The sequence below is a fragment of the Wyeomyia smithii genome, chromosome 1 (assembly GCF_029784165.1).
Source record: "Wyeomyia smithii strain HCP4-BCI-WySm-NY-G18 chromosome 1, ASM2978416v1, whole genome shotgun sequence".
NCBI lineage: Eukaryota > Metazoa > Arthropoda > Insecta > Diptera > Culicidae > Wyeomyia > Wyeomyia smithii.
In genome coordinates, this window is record NC_073694.1 from 172,209,459 (window position 1) to 172,229,636 (window position 20,178).

The 20,178-nt window shown below is 37.0% G+C and overlaps 2 protein-coding genes across 4 annotated transcripts in view; one reads left to right on the forward strand and one right to left on the reverse strand.

The window, feature by feature from the left end:
* LOC129719101 (enolase-phosphatase E1) overlaps positions 1-6,003 on the reverse strand; it is a 29,495-nt gene extending 23,492 nt beyond the window's left edge. For all 3 annotated transcript variants that reach the window (XM_055670497.1, XM_055670498.1, XM_055670496.1), the window contains exon 1: positions 5,619-6,003. In XM_055670497.1, coding sequence (XP_055526472.1) covers positions 5,619-5,711 — 93 coding nt within the window. In that variant the 5' untranslated portion in view covers positions 5,712-6,003. The remainder of the gene's footprint in view (positions 1-5,618) is intronic.
* A 5,030-nt stretch (positions 6,004-11,033) lies between these two features.
* LOC129717364 (uncharacterized) lies at positions 11,034-12,997 on the forward strand. Its single transcript, XM_055667240.1, has 2 exons — positions 11,034-11,296; positions 11,962-12,997. The coding sequence occupies exons 1-2, from the start codon at positions 11,034-11,036 to the stop codon at positions 12,995-12,997; spliced, it is 1,299 nt and encodes a 432-aa protein (XP_055523215.1).
* The last annotated feature ends 7,181 nt before the right edge of the window (positions 12,998-20,178 follow it).

The following is a 20,178-nucleotide window of genomic DNA, read 5'->3' on the forward strand; positions in this document are numbered from 1 at the left end:
TTAGTGAAGTTTCACAAAGAATCACCGCATGATTTGGGATTAATTTACTATCTTCAATGTACAACAATTCAGAAGCTTCTGCTTTATATAGATCGAAAACGGCGTCGGTTACGTTCTTACAGGACGTGAGGTTAAGGAAGGAAAAAAAAGGAAGTGTTGCAATCGTTGTTGCCAGAGACCGAGTTTAACTCTGCATCTCTAACGACTTATAACGGAAAGGAAGGTTACTTTATCATGTGACGGATTTTAATACTTTTACCCTTACCTCTACACGCTTATTTTAACTTCACAGCTCTTCTTTACCGAGTCTCGTCTGTTACCCTCCCATGCGTCGGCAATTATAACTACCTGAAAAAGTATTCATTTAACGCCGCCGTTAATTTCTGATAATAAATCACACCGACGAACGTAACTATTTGTGTGTATGGCCATCTATTGAATTGTAGAAAAAAATCCGGACTACTTCGTGATTAGGGCGAAACTAGATAGGAAAACAAGCAAGGACTCGCCCTTATCACGAAGTAGTCCGGAAATGTTACAATTTGATAGCACAAAACCAGAACAAAATTTAATTGATTCCATTTGAGACATATAAAAACCTAAATTAATCGGAAGTCGATTACTAATTACTCCGCTTGGCGCATTGCATTTCAATTTTTTTTTGAAGATTTGTATGGCAAAACCTATCTTCTGCAACTTTGATTCACCCTAACAACTATTGTGCGCATCTGCCTTCAGCCACACAACTCGCGCCAAAATTTCGAGCTGTTGTCAAAATCAACATCACAGGCTTATGGACGAATGGTAGTACAGTCATACCTCGATATAAGGCAACTTTATTTTTATTTTCGTTACGTTGTATCGAGTTACTTTATATCGAAGCAAATTTTTTTTTTTAATTTATGCAAGAATGTTGATGGTTACTCAAAGATGCGCGAAAACCTATTTTCCATAACCTATCAGTATTTTTAAACCTTTCTTATGCCCATTTAGAAATATTTTCAGAAGCACAAAAAAAACATTTTGTTTTTTCAATTGATACAAGAGGTTACTCAAAGATGCGTTAAAACCTATTTCCCATCACCTATTAGTATTTTCAAACCTTTCTTATGCCCATTTAGAGAAAACTTCAACAAGCAAAAAAAATTTGTGAATTGTTACTGAAGGATGCGTGAAAACCTATTTCCCATCACCTATTAGTATTTTTAAACCTTCCTTATTCCTAAAATTTTCGCAATGGTTTTATTGGTTTCAAAACTTACTACTACAAACATTTTTTGAAGCAATTTATAGCCCAAAAAAAGTTACTGTATCATTTATTCTCAATTTCAATACATTAAAAAATAAACGTTATATCGAGGTTAAGTTACGTATAGCAGAGCAAAGTCTTAGTGCTACATTCCGTATCGGAACTCGACCTTCTGTTTATAATACACAGACTTCGCAGCCACCTGTTAAGTGTACAGGACAATTGCGGGGCTAGCGCTACGATCCTACTAAACACTAACAGTCTTCTCCCGAGCCGAGACTCGAACCTACGACGACTGGCTTGTTAGGCCAGCATCGTACCTCGAGACCAGCTGGGAGAGTTAAGTTACGTATGTATAGCCGTATATAGAGGGATCCACGGTACTTTGGGGGCCCTCATAAAAGCCCATTGCTAATGATTCATGACTTAATACAAACAATAAAAAATCCAAAATAAATCGTGACACTTTAAAATAACTGCAATTTCATTAAAAGTAACGAAATTCTTTTATAACCACCTTCCCTTAATTTATATTTTCGTATGACATATTCTTTAATTGAAATTTTACAACTGAAAAGAGGCTCCACAATTCTATATCTGACCGTGGCTGTTTCTGAACCGCAAGTGTATTCCACGTATATATGAAATGTTTCATCTCTTAACATCGATGTAAATAGAGCCCACGTCGCAGTAACGTGTCGATTTATTAGTTATTGGAGTTATATAGAAATGTTTTTGATAAAAATAGATTGCGTTCAGTGAAAGTAAGTACAGGTCTGACTCGATTATCCGGAATTTTATTTTTTGGTGTCGGTTTTCTACTTTTATCCCGAAATTTCGCCTTTACCATCCCTTCTGGCATATTTGTTACCATTTATGTCACTTCCGGCATGTTTGGGACATGTTCGAATTAAGCGAAAATAATCAATGTCCAATTTATTTTTTTTGCTTTTCAAGGTTCTTCCACTTTTCGCCTCAGAAATAACTACTGGTTACGCCGCTGCATCATACAAGTAAAACAAAGAAAAGAAATATTTAATTTTCGTTAATCGCAAAATTTAGGTATTTTTGTGTGATTCGATTATCCGGAATGAAAATTTTTTTGATGTTCCGGAGAATCGAGTCCGACCTGTACTAGAAAATTAGAATAATATGTAGAAGGCATTTTAATAGTTATTTTCCTGGTCAATGAGCAAAATACTCGTAGAAATTTCGATTTTAGTAACTGCTGAACCAGCACCATACCTGGTCATTAGACTGGGACACGTTTATATGGGAAAAAGCGATGGTGTTATTTTTTTCGCTCCCATGCACTTTTCGTGTTCCTTACGGGTCCTATAACAACTGTGTTACTTTTCAGATCGATCTGTGAAACGCACGATTTGCGCCCGATTTTTAAAGCTTTCATACGATTTTATATGGGACAAACCACTTTTTCAAAACTTTTTCTATAGAAAAGTCCAGTTGGCTCCTAAAAATATATCAATACACGATATTTATAGGAAATTGTCCTGGGAAAAACTCCTCTGAAGACCGCAAGGCGCTACTTTGCTTGTGAAAAAAGATATTCAACCCAGACTGAATGAATATCTGACGAACGGCTCACCATTGAGTTTTACTAGCAATACTGCTCAGCATGCTGCTGTTGCAAATTCAACAATGTGATAAGAAATGATATCGCTTAAATTTATCTTGGAGGCTTCCCCGATGAGCAAAAATCACACTTTGAAAATTAATTCCACGCGAAATTATTTCTCATACTTAAGCAAGTTTGCAATAGCAGCATGCTGTAGCAGTGTTGCTGGAGAATTTCAATTGTGAGCCGTCCGTCAGACATTCAATCAGTATGGGGTGAATAACTTTTTCTACAAGCATCGTAGCGCCCTCCGGTCTTCAGAAGAGTTTTTCCCAGGAAAATTTCCTATAAATATCATGTATTGATATATTTTTAATAGCCAACTGGACATCTCTAGAGAATAAGTATTGAAACCCTACTGGCCATACGACATTTTTTCACATGTTCCAGCGTGCGACTTTTTCCTGGAAAAACCAACAAAATCTATCTATAAGGGGCCATCCACATTCCACGTGGACAACTTTGGGGGGTCTGTATAATGTCCACAGTTCATACAAAATTTTAATAATCTATATGAACAGTTGTCCACGGAGTGGGAGGGGTGGGGGGTAAAGATCGTCAAAAAACTGTACACGTGGAATGTGGATGGCCCCTAACCTTCTTTTAACTAATACTTTTGTGTGACATATTCCTTTATTGAAATTTTGACAATTGAAAAGGTTCGAGGTGCTTGGCCTACGGGCCGCCACAATCCTAAATCCGGCCCTGGCAGTAGAGTATTATAAAAAGCCCCCTCGAAGGTTACAATACCCAAAAGTCACAATAGGCAACTGAAATGCAAAATGTATGTTTTGACAATACACAACGGGATTGCAAGTGAACGCTTATCTTATTCGCCACGGTTTGTTCGAGTTTAACCAGTAAAAAAGTGTAATTTTAGCGAAAATATACGTTATTTTTTTGGACCTCCTATGTATCTCTTTTTCCTATAATTCATAATTCAACCACTTCACCAATCTGTTATATCAGCGGTTCTCAACCTTTTTTTGTCCGCGAACCCCTTGGCAATATTTTCCAAATTAATCGTACTTGCTGGCTTCTAATGTCCTCGCAGAGAGGGAGAAAGTAGTGGCAGATCACGTTGTGGTAGTCTAGTCCAGGTTTCAAATTGGACTATAATTTGTTTCATTGCTACAGTCATGTTTCGAGAGCAAATTTGAACAATAACTGAAATTTAATATAAAAATATTGCTGCGTCCGCCATTACTGATTTTTTCTTTCGCATACCCTCTGAAGGCTCTCGCGTACCCATAGGGGTACGCGTACCCCAAGTTGATAACCGCTGTGTTATATCATCGTACTTGTATTTCACAAATTTTCATAACCAACAGTAGGAATATATATGAATAAGCAGGTTTTATTATATTGAAAAATTATTTGTTACTTGTGGTATCGTATAAAAATAAAACAAACGCAAATTTTTAATCCTTTATAACCAATGGCACATTATAAAAATAAACAGATTGTCAAACAGCATAGCATAGTGAGTTAACATTTTAATAGAACGGTAGGATACTAAAACCTCATGCATGGTTAATTAACTGATACTCAAATCGATCCATAACTGATCGTACCTTTGTTTCTTTAAAACTGTATGACATGGTCCACAAATTAAACAATTCTTTAATTTTTTTTAATCATATACTAACTGCTAAAAGTATTTTACCTTGAACCAATAAATATATACTTGATATTTCTGATTATAAATTCTACCAGTTCATCTAAGTTCAGTGACATAATGTAAAGAGAAGAGCATCTCATGTGCGGTAGTCCGTTTTTGTAAATAAGCAGATACCTACATGTAGCATCGTGCGTCAAAACATTTAAAACTTGCTTTATTGCTTCGTATGCGTATGTTCATGATGTGATGCTTTTATCTACACAGTCATCTTCCAATGATAACCGAAATTTTGCAATTCGACAGACGAGCGAAGTGTCTAGGCGTTTGCAGTATTCTTGCAGTTATAAAGACAATACCTTGCATAATTCATACTTAATGATTTCACTATACTTTTATGTGACGTTTAACATAATTCTAAAAATAAACGGTATCAAATAATTTTCGTAATTGCACTAAATGAAAACTCGAAACACTCTTTTCCCATTGGCAACACTGATTAACCTGCGGAAGGCTTTCTCTTCCTAAACATGCTTTATGTATGTATGTACGCACAAAGCTCCGTTAAAATGCCGGTCGCCGGCGAAAAAAGCGTTAACCCCGATAAATTATACCTGAACTATCATGTATTCTTCCGGAGTATTTACTTTCTGGCGAAACACTTTCAAGGCCAAACGCATCTGACAAAAGGAACGATCAACCATTTTGTGCTATCCACACGGCAATACGACAGGAGACGCTGTAGTCTCACCCAGAGCTGCAGCAGAGCGGATGTTAGCTAGCCTTTTCAAGCGGCGGAGTCGGAGCCCCAAACCGATCGATGACACCCCACAGCCAACAGAAGTAAAGAAATCAGCGGTTGAGAAGAAAGATATACAGCCAAAAAACGTTCGCAATCCTCCATTTTTCTTGCAACGTTTTTTCGTATTAATGAACTCGTTTAGCGTGGTTCTTGAAATAGTTTGCAAATTTGATACTTATGCTGGCAGAGAGTAGACAACGGTACTTTTTTATAACAAGACGAGAAAAAAGGAAGTTGAAGGAATAATGTAAAACAGCACTTAACTATGTTAGCTAAGTATGAGAAAAAAACTATTAGGAAATATCTAACTTACCTTTACAAAGTCGACGGAGGACGTAGTACCTTCAATGTCGCAAATGATCGATTTTGCGGCAAGTACCTTTTCATCGAAACTGACGGCTGCCATCTTTTTTTCACCCTTCACAGTTAGCTGCTACTAAACTCACTAAAAAATCTCCGTTACAAAAACCGCAGTAAAGGCAAAAAATCGATAACGTATCAACTGACTTTTCACTGCTAGCTTTATGGAAAATGCGAATCTTCTTATCACGAGAGTTCAAAAACTCTTGGCAGAAAGCTAGGCTAATTTGTGCACTCACACCACGAGTCAAAGGGAAAAAATACGTGCGAAACGAGACTTGCGAAGACTAGACGCTGAACCGGCCGATAGCTTTCTAAAGACTGAAAACGCCGCGCAAGCATCAGTTGTCGAAGCTTCCTGGCACTGGGCAGTAAGCGAAAAAACCGGTCGAAAGCAGTGGTCCTAGACAATTTAATGTTTTGCCCACAACGCAATTCACAATTGATATGTGTAGTTTTTAATAGATTTTCAAGTACACACATACCAACCAACACTAACGTATGGAAGTACTAGACAAAACTAATATAGCCTGTAGTCAAATATATGGAATATACAAGTAACAAAGTAAAAATTAGAACATATCACACCGGATCAATTTGGCTTGGCAGCTCTGTTAGTTTTCGCAATCACAAACAGGGATGCCACATGTACAGATTAATCTGTATTTTACAGATTTTTGGCCGAAGTAACGGTACAGAAACTGTATATACAGATATACAGATTTTCGTCGAAACAGTACAGATTTTCCGAAATTGACATTGATTTTTAAAAACAATCCAAATTTTATTTCATTAAACATTGAGCAAATTGAACATATTTTCATCTCCTCACACGTTTTAAGCTAAAAATTTTGTTTATGTACCATAAAAACTTAAAAAAATTCAAAGTACAAGTGTTTAAACAATTTTGTTTTACAGATATTTTTGTTCCTGATACAGATGCTCAGATTTTTTCAAGGGAAAACACAGATTTAAATGTGGCAACCCTGATCACAAAGAGAGCGATCTCGTTTGATTCGCCTGATTCATTAGAATTCATCGAATTTCGCCTCGAATACCGTCTACTTCAACCGGTTGAAAACCGGGTCAACTCGAAAACACGCTTCGAATGATTTCTAGTGATTGCGTTTAATCGTGTGAACACGAAAAGAAAGCCAACCCAGCTTTCCTCGAGTGCGGTAATGGCAGATGGGTTCGACATACACGCTCGTAAATAATAACTCTAAAATGAGTAACATCTGACGCATTTTCGTAAAAAGTGGAACAACTCTTAAATTGAGTAACTCCACAAATACTCGAAACTGAGTAACACTAGGCGTCTTTAAAATGAGTCATTATTACTCAAAATTTGAGTACGACATTACTCATTTTTTTGGGTACAGTTCAGTTTCATTACTGGCTAGAAATCCGCCACGACCAATAAACGACACCACATGTTTATCAATAATTACCTTGTAATAAAAGTAAACAGTTATAATGCCTTCTGAGGCGCACACAATTAAAAAACATATGTCACAAACTGAAGCACATCGTAATCATCTTTCAAAATGGACGTCGTTATATGCGACGTTACTCAGAAAGAAGTTATATGAAGGGAACCCAAAATGTGAGTCAAAGTTACTCAAAATGAGAAAGGACTTCTACTCATTTTTTGACGTCTACGAACATCGTTCTAAACTGAGTCAGAGTTGCTCAGTTCATGAGTTATTATTTACGAGCGTGTACACGCTCATTCTGGATAACCCAAAACTGAGTCGAAACCTAATCAGTTTCGCTAAAACCGTACACGGAAAACGAAAAGTACCCATTTTCATGTCAATTTAACTCAACGGGTCGTTCCGTGCAGGAAACCAATTTTGAGTAGTTGCAGATTAATTCAATAGAAGGTATATAGCATTAAGAGTAATAATACGTCAAAAATACCTAAAGTTCAGTTCAATCTTCTAAACTATGCTTTGGGTAGATTTCAGATAATTTCATTCGATTGAATTAAAACTAGTTAAAAAATCGGATAATTGAAAAATAATCTATAAAATCTATCTCAAAACTTACTCCAGTACCTTAGGAGGACTTATTAGGAGTAACTGGTTTAATTAATTTCCCCTTTAAGCGCCTCCGTTTCTAGCTCCATTCTCACAATGCAAAGTTAATCTTCTTTTTAATTGACGGTTAAACAAAAAACAAAAACACAGAAGCCCGTTCGTCACTTAAAATCACCAACTTAAAACCAAAACTACCAATATCAGAGAAATCTCTGCCACTTCCGGTGATTCAATTTCATCACACGTGTTATGAATTTTTCAGCCAGTTTGATTTTTCATCCAATATTGGGTTCAAACTACTCAATGTTGAATTTTTGTCAAAACACCATCATTGAGTAAAAACATGTTTAAAATCAAACAGGTTGAAATGACTCAGCGTTCGCATTGCAAAACTACCCAATACGTGAGTTGTATAAGGTTTACATAATTTCAGGTAGTTTGTACCCTCCGGTTGGGTAGATTTTGTTTTCCGTGTATGTACTCAAAATTGAGTAGAAGTTGTTTTACTCATTTTTGAGTACCACCGAATGTTATAAAAATTGAGTAAATATTACCCATATTATACCTGATGCGCGATGCGTAAAAGTTACTCATTTTCGACTCAAAAATGAGTACTTTAAGCTTCAATGAGGGAATTTCGGAAAATTATCATTATTGACTCGATATTATTATATTTTGCATTTTCAATGAATTTTATTTAAAAAAAATATTTCGTTTCAAGAAATTTACCTTTGTTCGCTGGGACACGGGAGATTTCAACGAGTCCTGGGAAAAAGAAAATTTGGCATTAGTTGCAGTCAATTATTTCAAATTATGAATTTCCTACCGATAACAACTAATTTCAAACATTTCTATTTCCTCCTTTTTTCAGACGGTTTGCTTGGTTTGCTGTTTGCTTTTAATTGCAAAATCAAATAACAAAAACAACACGCAAGCACCAGTTACCCAATTTTGAGTAAATTTGCCGCCATGATCAATTTAATTCCACTCATTCTTTGACGTCTTCGAACAACTGAAAAAAATGATTAAAATTCAACTCAGCCGCTGAGTAGCCCAGAGTGAGCGTGTATAATGGAGGTTGTCAAGCTACCATATGCATATTTCCATTGAACTAGCTCTAGCTGGATAGATTTTACATAATCTATTGAACTAGGGAACATCATATATTACGTAACTCGGAGTTTGGCAATATAGTGTGTACATTAAGGTGAAACGGGACGTGGTCGCGATCAACTCGAATTTCGCAATCTAATTTTTTCTTGATTTATGAAGACGTACATGAAACTTTGATCAATTGTTTTCACAACTGTTGCATGCCTGAAGTAGCAATTTGAGTGCTGTTTATTTAGTGGAAGCCGAATTTTTTACGATCAAAATACAGAAGTAAAAAGAACTCTAACCTCAAAATTGTATAGGAAAAGGCCACAATCCCGTTTCACCTTAAGCTAGTGATGTCCGATTACTTCTCGATTAATCGAATAAATCGATCATCTTCAAAAATAATCGAATAGTTTTCAATCCAGCTTTTTACGCGCCATAATGGCGGACGCTATAATGCAAAGTTCGTAATAAATTACCCACCCTTTTGACAACTCTGCTTACGTCAGTTTGAAGTCTTCATACAATTTATCAAAAGAAAAATATATCTGGCAACATTTGTGTTGCAAATTTTTCAGAAATTGCAAATCTGACATGGGCAGAGAGGTTCGCATATTACGAACACGCATTATAGCGACCGCCATTATGGTGCGTAAAAAGCTGGATAGAGATAAGGGATCATTCAAATGATACATAACGCTCTAGGGGGTGGGGGGGTATTCAGCGGAGCGTTATATTGCATGTGGCAAACATGTAAAATTGCGTTGCATGGGGGTGGGTGGGTATTGAAAATTGCCAAATTCCGCGTTATGTAATATTTGAATGGTTCCTAAGTGACTTTTCACCTACGCACACTAGTAAACGTGTAAAACCGTGTAAAGTTGCTTTTGTTTCTTCCAACCTGTAAATCATCGCATCTCGTTGCTTCGACTTTTATCACTTTTTCACCATTTTTGGTCGATTATATTTAGCGCCTTCTTCCGAATTCTGATCACGAATGAAAAAATTTATTCAGAAACAAGTTTAAAACATATAATCAGTGGTGGGCACCGCTAACCGAAAATTTAGCGACGCTAATCGCTAAGTCGCTAACCGGAAAATTTAGCTCGATAATCGCTAAACGCTAAACCCACATTAGCGGAATCGCTAACTTTTTAATATGTTAATAGTCATATCGCTATATTTATTGCTCGTGTTTTGTAAGATTTGAACCACTTTGATCTGTTTTGGTTAAACAAACGAAAACAATTACTTTTTAAAGCTATTGACAGTAAGAGGTTCACAAAACGGTATTCATATTTGTTTTTGTAAAAACAAGAATAACAAAAGTTATTTAGCTTGCATTGAAAATAGATACTCTTAGAATGTTTTCATAAAAATTCAATTATTATCTGAAACGAAAAAGTAGAACCAAAGTTGTCATAATTTCAAGCGCATTGCAATTTACCAAAGTTCTTGGTATGCCGAAAATTCAATCTAGACTTTGTGCTTGTTCTTCAAAATGCTCATGTGGCTTAAAAACGATAACTGGAACTCCATTCTAGGGTAAAAGAACTGACAAAAGTAACTTTCGCAGTGAAGTATGTTCATCTTTCGAAGCAATTTACGTACGCAATCAGCAATTCACAGTTTTCTAAATATTTCTATTGTCGCTTCTCTACAAAATTTAGCGAATTAGCGATTAGCGTTTCGAAGGCCAAAATTTCAGCGACGCTAACAGTTTCGCTAACCAGTTCAAAAATTAGCGAAATCGCTAACTAAATTTTAACGTCGCTAATTAGCGAATTAGCGAATTAGCGGAATGGTGCCCACCACTGCATATAATGAGTGTTCAACTGAATTTTTGTCCAGTTGCCAAGAACATAGCATTGCAAACAAAACAGCTATTTATAAATATTTTCCCTAACTAGTGGCATGTAGAATGTATTGAAGTAAACGATAAATAAAAATGCAATACTCTTTAAAAACAAAAATAAAATGTAAATTCTTGTTATTCAGAATTTATCCCTTTTGAAATGATACTCGTGTTTTTGTTTGACGTCTTCTCGACGGCTCACGGAGGGGAAACCGTTTTCATGACGCTGATTGGATAAAATAATAATCGATGCTTGGTGGTTGTTGAAGGTTTGTGTATGGTATAAATAAGAGCTACCTGCACTTGCGTGCTCATTCTTGTGACAAATTTCGAGTGAGACACAACATCCCATTGAGCAAGCAGAACATTCCAGATGGATCCAGAAGAACAGCAGCAGCGAGAAAAGAAAACCGGCAAATGTGTCAGGTCGTTAGCTGCGAATCACGACAATGGCGCAGCGAGTAGGAATGCAAACGCGGAGCAAGGGCAGCGTAAAGCGCTAGCTCTTTCAACCGAGCCTTTCAAGCAGCGGCCACCCGCTAAGGTCGCGAATACTGATGAGCAACCTGGCAAGTACGTTCGGCTTTTGGATTTGGTTCACAACAGCCGTGCAGTCATATCACCAGTTCCCACAGTGTAAGTAAAGATCATTTAAAAGTGTGAGCTGTTTTTCAAGTGTAAAAAAAAGATTGTTTGATAATACTTGAAAAAGTGATGGACTCCGGTAGAGAAAGACGGTGTTTGGACTCTGGTGGAAATAGACAGAGATCCATTCGATTTGAGATTGGAATTTAATTGCTGCAGCAACACTTTACAATAACGTTTAAGTATCGGTAAAAAAAGACGAACTTTATCAAGAAAATAATTGTAGTAAATTCCGGTGGAGATAGACGGAATCCAATTTCGGCCCCGGTGTAAATTGAGCTTCGGTGGAAAAAGACGAAGTTTCATACCTAAAAAAATTAATTATAATTTATTGAAATAACAATCATATTGATTCCGGTGGAAGTAGACGGAATTTTGGCTCTGGTGTAAATTGGGCTTCGGTAAAAAAAAGATTAAGTTTTATACATAAAAAATACAATTATAGTTAACAATTGAATTGGTTCCGGTGGTAGTAGACGGAATTTTGGCTCTGGCAAAACTAATAATAGATGGTAGTGAATAAAGTTTTTGCTGAAAATTTCAACTGTTTTGAAAATATATATTATTTATCAAACAATCGATTTTATGAAAATTTTTTAAGAGCAAAGAAAAATGTTCAACAGTTTTAGCAAAAAGTCGCTTTCTTTTATTTATAGAAAACAACGCAGAGCGAAACTTATGGAAGACTTAATGATTGCACTGGAGAAGAACAACACCTTGCGTGAACGCTCAGTTGATCTCTCAATTGACCCGAGTTTCGATTGCGTGACTGAGACCTCTCGTAGTACAATGTCAGAGGACTCGGGGACGCCGAGAAGCGAAATGTTATTGGTGACGTCGTTGAACAATTGGACATTGAGCAATTTGAACATACCGGAGTGTACCCCCTCGGATGGAGCGACGGAAATTGACAAGCGGGCGTTTGATTACTGGAAAGATATTTTTCTTACGTCTATTCAGATGTTCAACACATGTGACGAACAAACCAAGTTTGGGTTGTTCAAGATCAAGGCTGGGCCAAAGTTGCGGGACATTTTTAATACAACAGTATCTTGTCACGGAATGCCGGATGAAGCAACGGCTCCGTTTTCAAATGCAATGGAGCGTTGCAATGACTATTTTAGCTCCAGGACAAATTTGATTGCGCAGAGAAGCAAGTTGATGAGTTTGTGTCAATCTACTTCTGAGACTAGTATGCAGTTCGTGCTAAGAGTGTCTAGTGCCGCAAAGCTATGCAATTACACCGCTGAAGAGGAAATGGAAGCCGTGGTTCGAGTTATCAGTAAGGGAGCGCTAGATAGTCGAGTTCGAATTTCGGCCCATCGAAACTGGGCGAAACAAGGATCGATGAAAGACCTCATCAATCTTGTCCGTGATCGAGAACTGGAAATAGCAAATGAAGAAGAGTATCAGCGAACTCATGGCAATCGCGAGGTGGCGAAAATAGCGGCTGTCTCACAGCATACGTATGAACCACCATGGAGAAATCAAGGCAATTTTCGACCAAATTACAACGGATACTGGAGATCTGAAGAGGAGGAGCTCGTGGTGCCGGTCGGGGCGGTGGTCGTAGTTTCGGGCGCGGTAGAGGTGCTGCGTTTCGTTTTGATGGGCGCAATCAAGGACCTCAGCCCGTTAATAATTGCTGGCGATGTGGAAGTGTCTTCCATATTCCAGACAGATGTAAGATGATGCACAAAGCGTGCCACAATTGTGGAAAAATCGGTCACATTCGCAGCATGTGTTTATCAGCAGAGAAACAAGTCCCGCAGTCCAGTTACATGAAACGCCACAATGAATACAAGCAGGAACCGAATAATGCCAAAATTGCTAGAGTTGAGAAGCAGGAAGATGGAGATACCGTTCCTCGAGAGGTACGTGATGACGACAACTTTTCATAATTTTTGTCTTTTGATTTCACGAGATGCTTTTTTTTTGTTTGTTCATTGATACTTAAATAAATTCAAAAAAAAAAAGTGCTAAGAGTATGAAAGTTGAGTAAAAAAAAATAAAACCAGCAGTTATTTTTTTCTGTTGTTGCAGATCAAATCAATAAACCCTGCTGCATCGTTGTTGGAAAATGATGCTTACGTTAATGCTCGTGTTGCAAATACTCCGATTAGGTTTTTTATAGATTCAGGAGCTCAAGTTAATACCATAACTAAAAAATCATTTGATGAGCTTATGGTGGACATAAATAGCAGAAAAGGCATGTATGCTTTGCAATATTGCACGGATAAACGGCTTAAAGCATATGCTTCAGATGGCGAAATCAAGGTTATCGCTAATTTCTCAGCAGAGTTATTCATTTCACTGGACAGACCTATTTTTACTGAGAAATTTTACGTTGTCGACGAAACAAGAGCATTATTGGGATTCAACACTGCAGTTCGATACAGTGTCCTTTCCGTTGGTTTGGAAGTCCCAATCCATTCAACGCACGAAACTGCATCCTGGAAATGTGAGCTTAGCATTTCCACCTGTTCGGAACTTCAAAGTTTATCTCCGATTGAAGAATTTCCCAAGTTCAATGTTCCGCCAATATCATTAAGCTATGATAAGAGCATGCTGCCTTCAGGTAATGTATACACGCATATCCCAGCGGCCTTCAAAGATCTTACAAAGCAAAAACTCAACGAGCTATTGTCTGCCGGCATAATAGAAAAAGTAACTACCGATATGGACCGATCATTTTGCTCATCTTTACTCGTTGTTCCGAAAGGAAGGGACGACATTCGATTGGTAATAGATATTCGTGGCCCCAATCGATGCATTAATCGCACGCCTTTTAAGATGCCTACTTTCGAATCCATTTTGATGGATCTTCATTAGGCGCAATGGTTCTCTACAATCGATTTGACCAGGGAATTTTTTATGTGCAACTCAACGAAGATTCACGGCATCTTACTAATTATTTTGCGGGGGATGAAATATACCGTTATCGACGTCTTCCATTCGGCCTGTCAAATGCTCCAGATGTGTTCCAAGAGATATTGCAAACCATTGTACTGGCAGGTTGTGAAGGAACTGTCAATTATTTGGATGACATATTAATCTCAGGAAAAACGAAAGAAGAATACGATCGAAATTTATCGAAGGTAATGGCGTGCTTGGCAAACCATAACGTCAACATAAATGTAGACAAATGCGTTCTGGGAAAACAATCAGTGAAATTTTTGGGTTTCACAGTTTCGTCTAACGGATGGAAAATCGAGGAGGATAAAATTGCAGCCATCAAAAATTTCAGAAGTCCCTAGTCTATATCTGAAGTCAAAAGCTTTCTTGGGTTAATCAACTTTGTTGAAAGATTTATCCAGAATCGAGCGGACAAGACTCAACGACTTCGAGAATCAGCTAAATCGGATCATTTCTACTGGAATCCAGATCTTGAAAAAGAGTTCGAATATTTAAAAACGATGCTTGGAAAGCTATTACCACTCTTGGATATTTTAACAGAGAAGATAAGACGGAGTTGTTTGTAGATGCATCTCCTTATGGTTTAGGTGCTGTGTTGGTGCAAATTATCAATTTGTAATCAAATCCGAGTGTTATTGCCTGTGCATCGAAGACACTCACTGCTACCGAACAAAAGTACCCACAAACACAACGGGAAGCTCTTGCAATGGTATGGGGAGTGGAAAGATTTTCGATGTACTTGATGAGCCTGAATTTCACAATTAGAACGGATGCCGAATCCAACGAATTTATTTTTGGTGGCTTGCATAGAATTGGAAAAAGGGCAGTTTCTAGAGCGGAAGCATGGGCTTTGAGGCTACAGCCCTATCATTTCGACGTTCGACGTGTATCAGGTGAGCCAAATGTGGCTGATGCTCTTTTAGGGCTTTTGGAGAGATCCCAAAATTCGGAACCATTCGATGATACGAGTGATAAACAGCTGTTATATTTTCTGGATGCCGGTGCACTTGAAATCACTTGGGATGACATTGAAGTTCATGCTCAACGTGTTGAAGAGCTAAATGAGGTTAGGATTGCTATTAAAACAGGTCAATGGAATCATAGTTTGCGCCGTTTCGAGAGTCAGGCAAATGAGCTCCACGTGTTCGGGTCTCTAGTTTTCAAAAACAATCAATTCATTCTTCCATGTTCCTTGCGAAAAGAAGCAATTCAGTCCGCACATCAAGGTCATGTGGGAATAGGTTCAACAAAACGAATACTGCGAGAATATTTCTGGTGGCCAGGGATGTCCCAAGAAGTGGAAATGTTTTTGAAGCACTGTGAAACATGCCTTCGTCTATCCAGAAAAAATCCATCCATTCCATTGAGTAGCCGAGAACTTCCGAATGAGCCTTGGCAAATTCTCCAAATCGATTTTTTTACGGGCAAAGAATTTGGTCATGGAGAATTTTTGGTAATCGTAGACACGTATTCGCGGTATCTTCATGTAATTGAAATGGAGAGGATGGATGCGGAGAGCACGAACGAAGCCCTCAACAAAATTTTTACGACATGGGGACGACCTTTTGTTATCCAAAGTGACAATGGTCCACCTTTTCAAAGCAATAAGTTTGTAGAGACATGGGAAGCCAAAGGAATAAAGATTAGAAAATCGATTCCATTGAGTCCGCAATCCAATGGAGCTGTAGAGCGACAAAATGAAGGTATCAAACGAGCTTTGGCTTCATCTAAGTTGGACAACACGAACTGGAAACTGGCACTTGAAAAATATATCCATATTCATAACAAAGTGCGACCACTTTCAAGATTTGGACTAACCCCGTTCGAGTTATTAGTAGGATGGAAATTTAGGGGTACTTTTCCATGCTTGTGGACCGCAGATTCACAATACAGTGTCGATCGTGATGATTTAAGAGAGAATGATGCATATTCGAAATTAGAAAGCAAGCAGTATGCGGACGCTAAACGAGGGGCCAAAACATCAGACTTGAATATTGGAGATGTAGTACTCTTAGCTCAACACAAAAGATTCAAGTCGGATTCTACGTTTGGGAATGAAAAATTTACCACCGTGGCAAGAGAAGGAGCAAAAATTGTTGTGCGAAGCGAAAGGGGTGTGCTGTATTCCGTGAATACAGAATGTACAAGATGCCAAGAGAACATTGGAAAGTTTCGCGGAGAATTTTGATAATCGGACAAGTGATTGTTCACAAAATGAAGGACCTGCAGAACCAGACCATGCAAACCGTGCTATAGTTTTTGATGGTCAAACAGTCAATAAAGATCAAGAACTTGCACCCGAACACCATGACATAGTCGACGAAGCTGAAGCTAATAGACCGAGAAGAAAGACAAGAAAACCCAAACGATTTGATAATATGCTTTTGTACAACATTTTCGAATGAAAGTAGAAGTGGAGAATCTTATATTTCTTACTTTTGCAATTTCCTGTGAACAGGATGGTTAAACAATTGGTGAAACTGGAACCAAAAGACTGACTAGAAAGACGCGAGGCAATGTTTCATTGTTTTTTTTAAGAGTAGAGGTGGAGTGGAATGTAAAATGTATTGAAGTAAACGATAAATAAAAATGCAATACTCTTTAAAAACAAAAATAAATTGTAAATTCTTGTTATTCAGAATTTAGCCCTTTTGAAATGATACTCGTGTTTTTGTTTGACGTCTTCTCGACGGCTCACGGAGGGGAAACCGTTTTCGTGACGCTGATTGGGTAAAATAATAATTGATGCTTGGTGGTTGTTGAAGGTTTGTGTATGGTATAAATAAGAGCTACCTGCACTTGCGTGCTCATTCTTGTGACAAATTTCGAGTGAGACACAACATCCCATTGAGCAAGCAGAACATTCCAGATGGATCCAGAAGAACAGCAGCAGCGAGAAAAGAAAACCGGCAAATGTGTCAGGTCCTTAGCTGCAAATCACGACATGGCACTAACACATTCGTACGTAAAAAGGTCTACTGATCAGATGAAACGCCGATTATTGGATAATCGATTAGCAGACCTCGATTAATATCCGATTAGTGTAAGAATTCATGCAATAAACCTAGTAAAATAAAAACAAAAAACAAGTCAAGTTCAAGTGCTATATTCCGATTCTGAATATGACCTTTTTTGATACAAATTTATGTACATGCGACACATGTGCGAAAGTCGCAAATGTACAAGATGGTTGTGATGCCAGCTTTTTAATTTTATTCGACTAAAATGTTTCATCAATCTACACTCAGTTGCAATTTACGCGAGAAACCGTGAAAACCGCGCAATCTTCAAAATTCGCGTAAAAGCACAAAAATTCGAAAATCACATAAATTTCGGAATAGTATATATTCTAGAATTCTGCATATCATTGAATATCCACAAACAACATTAATATGATAACTTAATGTAAAGTTTGGAAGCCAAACTAAAACGAGAATTTAATATGTAAAGATTCGCATCAATCGTTAAACGACACTGTCGTTTCAGGCTTAGCAATTCTTTACCGAGCATATTTACCTCTGGTTAGGTTTATTGTGAAAGGAACCTATTTTGCATATTTCAGCCTCACAATATACCCATGTTGAAGTCTTTTGATAATATAATGACCTAACTCCACTAAGATTCGGACCCACTCGATTTACCCATTAACGTGTATACCGGTCAAACGTCAAAAACTGGGTACAATTTCACTCATTTTGAGAAATGGATTTTCTCAAGAAAATGGGTGAAATTTTATCCATTATTGAATAAAACCTGCATCCATGCAAAAACGGAAATTTTGTGATTATCACTCAAAAAAGTGAAAAGAAGTGAACGGGAATTCAATTATGTTTATTTATGTATAGACATGACTCTTATTTACGAATACAGGAGTATTTTATCTGCTATCATCAATTGTCAGAATCGCCAGAATCGCAATAGGGGGTTTTAATTTGAAAAAAATACCTGCTTTTTCTTATACTAATCGTTAACCGACCTTTTAGTAGGCATTACGTAATTTGTCTTAGATCTCTACGAGTTTTCTTTGATTTTAAAATTGAAAAATTATATTTGTTTTAAATTTTCACTAACTGGCAATAGTGCACAGAGTGACATTGTTGTTGATGGCTTTTGGGGAATATAACCCTGATAGTAAGCAAAGTGACATTTCTGCTGCTGGCTTTTGGAAAACATAACCCTGGTTCACAGGGATGCCAGATGTGAAGACATGTCTTCATATTGAAAACATTTGAGCGCGTGTGAATACGTGAAAGCCTGTTAGTCGGTTGATTAACCGTGTCACTGGAAGTTTTGTAAACTTCTAACGGGGACCGTGTTTCCAGATTTCATATGTATAAAGACATTGTTTTGTGGAGTGTGACGATATTTGAAAAATGACCTGGCTTCTCTGTATCATATTTTCTTGACGGTAGGGTATGTCTTAAAACCACTTAAGCCTGTAGTACACTCTTTGGCCGAGCGTCAAACATTTGTCACTTTTTGACAGATAAAAATTTGGTCAAAGATAATTATTTGTCATTCTCCAATTTTAACATGGGGCAAACACGGGCAAACAACAACCATGATGTCAAATAAATTTGACCATTATGTCAGAAGGTCAAATATTTGACCATTAGACAAAGAGTGTACTACAGGCTTTACAGTTGTTACAATTCTAAATCGATGTTTTTAATAGTTTTGCTGTTTAAATTAAGAAAAGTCAGAAGAATATGTATTTCTTTTGACATTTCTTATCAAAAGAAAAAATAATATACATACCCCTAAAACACACTATTGGGTTGTTTAGCTATATCAGTTTTTTATATCGTCTTAAAGATTTGCATTTTTTAAGTAAAACGTGGTTTAATTTTTTTTTCTATCGTTGTACTTCGTTTTTTGAATCACGATTTAAAACTGCTCGAAATCTGCTCGAAATCGCTTAAATGACAGTTCGCCTATATACTAACTGTCATTGTAGCGATTTAGAGCGAATTTTTATTCTTCATTTAAAAATCGAAGGATAATGATATAAAGTTTAAAAAAATCACGTTTTACTCAGAAAACTACACTCTATCAGATGATATACAAAAATCGGAAATCCGTGGATAGCTAAACAACCCAATTCGCAAAAAAAAACAAACAAGTACAGTCGCCGTTCGATAACTGCAAGCCTTTAACTGCAACGCTTTTTAACTGCCAGACCGATAACTGCAACAACTTTGCAGTTATCGGACCGCAATCCGTCAAATCTGATGTCAAAGTCATATCTGACATTAAAGTGACAGATCTCGCGGAGGGATTCTAAATGCATTCGAATATGAAAGTTGTTGAATCTTTGTAAACATTTCTTTTTCTTTCGATTTTTTTCTCGATTTCGGTTACTTGTTGTCTCTTCATTCTAGATGGGAGATTATAGATCTCCCCTATTAATCAATGAAGCAAAATCACCATGTTATGTGGTTCACTTTCCGTAATTATTATAAGAGTTTTCTCTTATAATAATACCCCTTGTGCATTTCAAACACCAACACCAACTTTGAAACCCCATATCTTTTGAACAAAAAATATCATCAACTCAAAATTTTCAGGACAGTTTCGAAATTTCGTCAAAAATACTTATGATTTTCTTCAGATTTTTCAATGCCCCAGAATATAGTTTTTCAACATATTGTTTTAAATAGTTACTATTGAAAAAACATTTTTTTGTCCATTTTCAGAAACTACAACTTACGATGCATCTGCTGTGAAAATTTCATTAAAATCGATGCAATATTCTTAAAGACATGTTTATTTAAAACATATATTGACCCCAAATTCAAATGACAATAACAACTTGAAAACTTACTGAAATTCAGTAAAAATTGGAAAATCAACTTCCCGAACGAAACTCTTGAAGTTTTTAATATTTATTTGAAAAAATTAGACATCGCGATTTTTAGTGATCCGTTCCACGAATTCTGACCCCTATATATTGGTTA